Source organism: Polyergus mexicanus, unplaced genomic scaffold, assembly GCF_030449975.1.
Source record: "Polyergus mexicanus isolate NDT 795.1 unplaced genomic scaffold, iyPolMexi1.0 SCAF_308, whole genome shotgun sequence".
NCBI lineage: Eukaryota > Metazoa > Arthropoda > Insecta > Hymenoptera > Formicidae > Polyergus > Polyergus mexicanus.
Genome location: NW_027223628.1, coordinates 4,874 through 13,578, shown reverse-complemented (window position 1 = coordinate 13,578; position 8,705 = coordinate 4,874). Strand labels below are relative to the sequence as shown.

The 8,705-nt window shown below is 58.7% G+C and overlaps 1 protein-coding gene across 1 annotated transcript; it reads right to left on the bottom strand.

The window, feature by feature from the left end:
- Positions 1–6,802: 6,802 nt before the first annotated feature.
- LOC138944603 (uncharacterized) lies at positions 6,803–7,765 on the bottom strand. Its single transcript, XM_070315420.1, has one exon. It carries the CDS (start codon positions 7,763–7,765, stop codon positions 6,803–6,805), a length of 963 nt encoding a protein of 320 aa, XP_070171521.1.
- Between the last annotated feature and the right edge of the window lie 940 nt (positions 7,766–8,705).

Below are 8,705 nucleotides of genomic sequence, written 5' to 3'. Positions count from 1 at the left end.
GCAGTGGTATCAACGCAGAGTACTCGGAGTTCGCGCTCGTATCGCCGTATCATTCGCGCGTATCGTCGATGCTCGAAATTTAAAAATCCAGGAATCTGGATGTCTTTCGTATAGTTATACTATAAATTAAATTAATCATAATATAAAACATAATATAAAACATAATTTTAATATAAAACATCATTTTAATATAAATAAATATTACTTACTGTAGCCGCGCTTTCGAATTACACGTCCACATTAACAGAATTTATTTGTTTCGCCGATCGGAGAGATAGGACGTAAATGATTTGAGCGGGTTTAGTTTGTTGAAAAGTGTTTATTCCTTTCGACACCAACTCCCGGACCGTCTTAGGTAATCGCACGCGACAGCAAGGTATAAGCGGACACGCGAATTATCGTTTTAACTATAACTTTATGAGCGTTAGGCGTTCGGTGTGCTCCCGTGAAGGCTTGCGACGAAGGCTTGCTTTTCTTAACGAAAAGCCCTCCTTTCCGATCCACGCACAAGAATCCCGGTTGATACGGTTGATCCTCCACAAAAAAGGAGGAATTTCGATCGTTCGATTCCGAGAGCCAATCGGCTATCGACAACGAGGTGTTTGTCAGAATCGAATGATACGAAGAAACTACAAAAACGGAATGAAAACAAGGCTTCGCACGTAACGTCTCGCTTCAGAACGTTCGAGAAACAAAATTAATAATATAATTTATAAAACTCTTACTTTCTTGAACATTCCGCTTGCCTCGTATACCGGGTAGGTTACGAAATAACTGGTTAAATCCTACCAACATAATCGATACACGGCATCTTAATGATAATTCTCGATCAGACGGTCCGAAGAGTTCTACAGCAAAATTTTAAACATACAATAATCGGAGAAGAGTACAGATAAAGATCGTTGGTGATTCAATCGAAATACATGAGTTAACTTAATCAGTAAATCTTAGCATAGGGTTATTTTTGGAACAGGCGGCTACCATAGATCGGATAGCCGCCTGTTCCGGCAACCTGAAGGGCTCTCTCCAGAGGAGGCTGAGGGGGGCCGCGGCCCTGGTGAGGGTAGCGGCCAGTACCTTGGCGGAGAGGGCCCAGCAGGTAGAGGGCGAGGGAGAGCTCGCGGCTCTCCGAAGGGACATTAAGTCCCTCGGAGACCGCAACGCGGACCTCCAAAAAGAGGTCCGTGAGCTCAGAGGGGAGCTGGCGGCGGTTCGAGCCGCCATACCCTCCCTCCAGTTGGCCCTCCCCGGCTCGCCCGGGGGGTCTCCCCGCAAAAAGCGGGGGACACCCCGGGTGAAGTCGGTGGAGATGCTGGGCGCTCCAGCGAGGGTGGAGCGCCCAGCCGGGGGGAAGGGACAGGGGTCCCCAACGTTGGGGGGGTAGGGACCTACGTCCCCAACGTTTTATTGGGGGGGTTAAGGGACAGGGGTCCCCAACGTCCCCCCCGAGGGGGGGAAAGAGATTGCGGTCCCTAACGTCGGTGGGTGGCCGGGGTCAGGCGGTGATGAGGACCCCCTTGGGGGGTTTCTCTGCGCCGCTCCCCATGAGCTACCCGCCGGGAATTGTCGGCGAGGGTGAGCGAGCTTGGTATGATTGGTATACCGAGCAGATCGCCACCCTCGTCGACCTACGGGCGGCGTTAGGCCGGGGCGGACCCCCTAGGGGGCCCACTCCGACGGCCGGTCGCCCGTCCGGGAGAGATTTCCCGCCTCTCCCCCCTGCCGACGCCTCGGCGCCGGGGCAGGGGAGGAAGAGGAGGAAAAAGTCGCGCGGCGCGGCGGGGGGCGGAGGCACGAGGCCCCCGCCCCCTGCGCCTCGCGGCGCACCGGCTACCCCGGGGGGGTGGGGCAGAGACCCGCCCCCCCTAGCAATCCCAGGCCGGTGGCACGGGATCGGGGGTTCCCTCCCCTCCCCCCACCGAGTACCCCCCGCCAGGACGAATCCTGGTCGAGGGTCGTGGGGCGGAGGGGGGGGACGGCACGGGCAAAGGCCGCGCAGGCGGCCCAACCCCGGGCCGGAAGAGGAGCCGCAAGGGCGGCACCGCCCACCCGGCGCGCTGGGGGTCGGCAGCGGCCCAAGTGGCGCCAACGAGGAGACGTCTCGAGGCGCAGGGTGCCCCGATCGGCGGCGGTTACAATAACCTGCGCCGACGGGGCATACCAAGCAACCATGGCCAGGGCCCGGAGGGAGATCGATCTCCCAAAGCTGAGAATTGACTCCCTCCGGGTCCGGGAGGCCGCCACGGGGGCCATGGTAGTGGAGCTCGCCGGGTCGGGCGAGAAAGACGGACCAACGGCGTCACAAAGGGCCGACGCCCTCTACGCTGACCTCCGCCGTGTCTTCGCCGGCGATGAGGCGGTCCGTCTCGCCCGCCCTATTAGAAAGGCGGAGCTCAGACTCCGGGGCCTCGACCGGTCCATCGTGGCCGCCGACATCGCGGCGGCCATCGCCGGATCCGGGGCCTGTGTGGCGGCAGACGTGCGGGTTGGGGACATAAAGTTCCCAACCCGCGGCCTGGGCACCGTTTGGGTGCAGTGCCCAATCAGGGCTGCTAATAAAATAGCGGCGGCCCGGGCCATCCAGATAGGATGGTCCCGGGCCCAAGTGGAGCTGTTGGACAAGCGCCCCCTCCAATGCTTCAAATGCTTGGAGAGGGGCCATGTCCAGCAGCATTGCAGCAGCCCCATCGATCGTCGGGGCTGCTGCTATAGATGCGGCGAACCGGGGCACCTGGCGCCCGATTGCGCCGGAAAGGTAAGGTGCCCAGTTTGCGCGGGATTGGGGCGCCCGGCCGATCATCGGGTGGGGAGTGCTAGATGCACCCCCCCCCCAAGAAGCGGCCGGGCAAACAGCGGGAGCCCCTCCCGCCGGCGAGCGCCGCGGGAACGTCTCGGTCAGTCAACCTGGCCGAGATCACCGCGGCGCCCGACACCCGCAAGCGCGGGGCGCAGAACAAGGGGACCCCAACGGAGGCCCCCAAGGAGAAGAGGTCCCCGAGGGCCAGGACGACAGCCGTCACACCCCCCGCCTCGATGGCGGAAGTGGTGATGGCGGAGCCCAGGGACATATAAATAAATGTCCCTGGGCATCTTGCAGGCCAATCTGAACCACGCTCGCCGGGCGCAGGACCTCTTCCTGCACAGCCTGTGGCAGAGCGTGGTTTCGGGTTGGGGATCGCGGCGGAGCCCTACCGGGTTCCGGAAGCCAGTCCATGCTGGATTGGCGACCGGACGGACTCCGTCGCGATCACTTGGAGGAGTGACCCCACACTCCCGCCTTGCACACCGGTCGAGGCCGGGGCGGGAGTGGTGGCGGTCAGGTGGGGACCCATCTCCGTGCTGGGGGTATACATCTCCCCCAACATGGGTCTCGCCCAGTTTGAGGCGTTTTTGGACGGGGTGTCGGCCTGTTTTCGCCGACAGATGCCCCGTCTAATTATTGTGGCCGGGGACTTCAACGCGAAATCGACGCGTTGGGGTTCCCGGTTCACGGACGCCAGGGGCGAGGCCCTGCAGGATTGGGCGGCGGCACTCGGCCTGTGTTTAATTAACACGGGGTCGAGGAGCACCCTAGTGCGGTGGCAGGGGGAATCGGTCCCGGACTTGACCTGGGCCACCCCCTCCGCCGCACGTAAGATCATTAGTTGGCGGGTAGCGGAGTGTGAGACACTCTCGGACCACCTCTACATAGAGGTGGTCCTCCACGCTGCCCGCCACGGAGTGCTCGGCCGCCCCCAAGGCCGGGGAGATGCCCGGCCACGGAGATGGGCCCTCACCAAGTTGAGCCCGGACAGGCTGATCGCAGCCGTCCTCGCGGCAGACTGGCCGTGTCCCGGGGGGGAAGGGCGGGGGATCACCGAGGAGGTGAACTGGTTCCGGGGCGCTTTACGCGACGCGTGTAATTTCGCGATGCCCCGGACCAGCCCCCGCCCGCGAAGGGCGGCGTATTGGTGGAGCGCGGAGATCGCCGAACTTCGGCGATGCTCCGTCGCGGCTAGGCGCCGCTTCACCCGGGCTCGGCGTCGGAATGACGCCGAGAGGATGTATGAGGGGTTCCGTGCCGCAAGGAACGCCCTCAGCGCCGAGATCAGGAGGTCCAAGGCCCGAGCGTGGGACGAACTCCTACGCTCGCTGGACGCAGACCCATGGGGGCGCCCATACAAGCTTGTCATGAACAAGCTTAGATCTTGGGCGCCCCCCGTGACGGAATCCCTGGAACCCCAGGTCCTCGACCTTGTTGTTCAACAACTGCCTCAGGCAGGGTGTATTCCCCCCAGCGTGGGTGAGGGCCAGGTTGGTCCTCATCCCAAAGGGGAGCAAGCCTGGCAACGTCCCTTCTGCCTATAGGCCAATATGCCTGTTGGACGAGGCGGGAAAGCTCTTGGAGAGAGTGTTGGCGAACCGCCTCGTCCAACACCTGTCCCGAGGTGATATGGACCTCCACCAGGACCAATATGGGTTCCGCGGGGGGCGATCGACCGTGGACGCAATCTTGCGGGTGCGGTCCCTCGCGGAATCCATTATGGAGGAGGGCAGGATGGTGATTGCGGTGTCATTAGACATACGCAATGCTTTCAACACCCTGCCCTGGAGTATGGTGGGGGAGGCCGCTGACACCTTTGGCCTCCCTCCCTACATGGTGGAGGTCCTTAGGAGTTATTTCCGGGACAGGTGGCTGGAGTACCCTGATAACAGGGTGCTCCTGCGCAGAAGGGGCGTGTATTGCGGGGTTCCGCAGGGGTCCGTGTTGGGCCCCACCCTGTGGAACCTCGCATACAACAGAGTGCTGGGTATTGCTCTACCCCCCCCCCCCGGCTGCAGGGTCGTCTGCTATGCAGACGACACTCTGTTTTTGGCCGGGGGAAAAAGCTGGGGGGATGCGGTATACACCGCCAACTTAGGGGTAGCGTGCGCTGTCCGCGCTATCCGTAGCATGGGCCTGCAGGTAGCGCCTCACAAAACCGAAGCGCTATTCATGCATAGGGGGAAGCGTAGGACTTCCCCCCCCCCCGAGGCCTATGTCACGGTGGATGACATCTCCGTCCGGGTGAGAGACCATTTGAAGTACCTTGGTCTCTACCTGGACGCGGCCTGGAGCTTTGGCGAGCACTTTAGGCGCCTGGCCCCCAGGGCGGAGTCGGTGGCACTTAGCCTGAGCCGACTCCTGCCCAATCTCGGGGGCCCGGATGGCCGGGTGCGTCGCCTCTATGCAAACACCGTCCGGGCGGTGGCCCTTTATGGGTCACCAGTGTGGGCGGACGCCCTGATGACCAATAGGCGCAGCAAGATGCTGCTGCGCCGTGTATTTCGGAGGGTGGCCATCAGGGTGGTCCGCGGATATAGGACGGTGTCGCACACGGCGGCCACATTATTGGCAGGGACGCCGCCCGTCGAGCTCTACGCCGATATGTACGCTTTTGTGTACAGGCGTACGCGGGAGCTCGGCGGGCTAGGCGTGACTTTGACCGCAAAGGTCAAGGCCGCCGTGAGGCTTCAGGCTAGGCGACGCGCTCTGGAGGGGTGGGACGAGCACCTCTCCGACCCCCGTGACAACACGGGGAGGCGCGTCGTCGAGGCCATCCGCTCTCACTTGATCAAGTGGGTCACGAGGGCGGATGGCGAGATGTCATACCGTGCGACACAGGTATTTACAGGCCATGGATGTTTTGGCGCATACCTGTGTCGCATCGGGAAGGAGGACAGCGCGCGCTGCCACCATTGCGGCGCGGACGAGGACACGGCGCAGCACACGCTGGAGGTGTGCCCAGCGTGGGCGGAAGAGCGCCGTGCCCTCGTCCAAATAATAGGGGGGGATAATGACTTCTCGCTCTCGAGCATCGTGGGTGTTATGCTCGAGAGCGAGGAGTCCTGGAGGGCGGTCTCCTCCTTCTGCGAGGCAGTAATGCTGCAGAAGGAGGAGGCCGAACGAGAGCGGGAGCGGCTCCCCGGAGGACGCCGGGGAGCTCGCGACCGAGGAGGGGCAGCCGGGGGATCTGGGGGGGGGACGCGGGGAGGGCCCACTACGGGAAGGACCCGCGGGCCCCCCGCACCCCCTGGTCAGAGGGGTGCGGCACGTCATCGCCGCGCCCCACGGACCTTCCGGGGTGGGTCGACGGGGGCCGGCGCCACATTGGCCCATGGCGGTCCCGGAAACCCGCCCCAGACAGGGGGGGGGCGGACGCGGGAGGGGGGGCCGGGCCACGATCGGGTCCGGCCCCATCGAAGACCTCCTGCGCCAGCGCAGAGCCCCGACGAACTCGGGGGACGTCCGCTGACTCGTCGCGGACGTCTCTCCCGAGGTCGGGCCCAGTGGTCGGAGCCCAGGTGGGGTACCTGGGCCCGACCACGCCCCCCCCGGGACTAACACTGGGAGGGAGGCGAGAGGGGCGGTGGTCCCCCTCTCGCCTAATTAGGGAAGCCGATGCCCACGTCTTAATGTGGGCACTGGGGGAGAACTAAACTACTCCCCCAGGGGGCTAGGCTTGTGGGCGGGGGGCCTCCCTGAAGTAGTGCATATGCCAGTTTCCAGGAAGGCCCCCAGAAACGCCCGAGAAGACCACCCGGAGGGGTTTTAGTGGGTATTCCCCGGCGTTTGTTTAGGTCGGGGTGAGTCCCACATAACCCCGCCTCGAACCCCATCGAGGCGGGGTATACGTAAAAGCATTTCCCCTCCGTCACAAGAAAAAAGGGTTATTTACATAGGTGTTCTTAGAATAGATATATATAAACGATACATACCCAGAATGTGACGATAATTAAAATCAAACCTAATGATTAACGCATAAAGAAAACGCAAATTAATTTAAGAGCCAGTGTCACTTGATATCGGTAGCTGACAGATCTGCGTTATTGGTCGCTTTAGAGTGGTTTTGGCAGTACGCAATGTAACTACTCGGACATGCCCATCCGATCCCGGATGTACGTCTAATATTCGGGCAAGTTCCCATTTCGAAGGAGGTGCCAAATTATTTTTCAACAATACCAGCTCGTTAAATTTGAGCTCCGGTTTGTTTTCTCGCCATTTACGCCTTTGTTGCAATGTATGCAAATAATCAGAAGACCAAGAACGCCAGATCTGCTCTAAAATCGCACGCATTTGCTGCCATCGAGACAGCCGATTCGAATCGATATCTAAAACAGATTCTTCAGGCGGGCTTACTAACGGGCGACCGACTAAAAAATGACCCGGAGTTAACGCGGAAAAGTCATTCGGATCATCATGTAACGCGGAAATCGGGCGGGAATTTAGGCAAGCCTCGATTTGACACAGCAGCGTAGCGAACTCGATCTGCGATAATGTTCGAGAACCAATCGCTCGTTTCAAATGAAACTTTAATCCTTTGACACCGGCTTCCCAAAGTCCGCCGAAATGCGGAGCCGAGGGAGGTATAAAATGCCATTTTACGTTATCATTAGCGATAGCGTCTCGTATTTGAGGGTCGGCGACAAGTCGCTGAAAGGTAGTGTTTAATTCGCGGTCCGCGCCTTGAAAATTAGTGCCGTTATCACTGTACATGTCGGATGGAAGACCGCGACGGCTTGCAAATCTCCGAAAGGCGGAGAGAAAACCGTTAGTAGCGTAATCATCTACGTATTCTAAATGAACGGCCTTTGTCGAGAGACAAATAAAAACGGCAACATAATATTTTTTGGATCGTTGACCGCGGCCGACTGACGGAGTAATATTCATCGGCCCGGCGTAATCGACGCCTGTGTGCGAGAACGGAGCCGAAGGCGTGACGCGGGGCTGGGGGAGATTCCCCATCAGCTGTTGCGAGGTACGTGCGCGTTCGCGTACGCACCTTACACAACTACGTATAAGAGATTTTACACTGGTGCGCGCTGAAATTATCCAATAATTTTGGCGTAAAATTCTTAACATTAATTGAGTGCCTCCATGAAGAGAGGCTTTATGAGCTTGAGCGATTAATAAATCCGAAATTCGATGTTTCGGTAAAATTATAGGGTGCCGTTCATCATAACTGAGTGACGAATTGTCAATCCGCCCGCCAAGGCGAATTAATTTATCTTTCCCGAGAAAGGGGTAAAGCGATAACAAAGAACTGGATCTTGGCAGTAAACTTTTATCGTTTAACGCTTGAATTTCGGATGGAAAATGACGTTGTTGCACGTAACGGAGCCAAAACAAGGAAGCTTCTTTGAGTTCGGCAGCGGACAAGCACGTCGTATTCACGTTCGTATTGGTCGCGCGACATTTTAGATTATTAATAAAACGTTGCACGCGTGCCGTGACTCGAATTAACTTCTTCCATGTAGAGACTTCGTTCGGTAATTGCCACTCCAGAATATGTTGAGCATGACAAACGATCATATTTCGCGTTTCGGTTTCGATTATCTGACGATCGGCCTCAAGTTGATCTTTTAATTTATCATGGATCGGCCACGCGGTAGAAGGGAACGCAACCAGGCAGGGCCGGCCCACCAAAGTTCGAAATCGCTGAGTTCAGCGGGTGACAAGCCTCGCGACGCGCAATCCGCTGGATTTTCTTTAGATGGGACGTGATTCCATTTAATCAACGGCAGCCGAGTTTGTACTTCCGATACACGATTCGCCACATAAGTAGTCCATCTTGATGGATGGCCTCGTAACCATGCGAGCGCGACCGAAGAATCTGTCCATCCGTACATCGGAATATGCTGCAAATTTAACGATTTTTGCACGAATTCTAGCAATCGAGTTAATA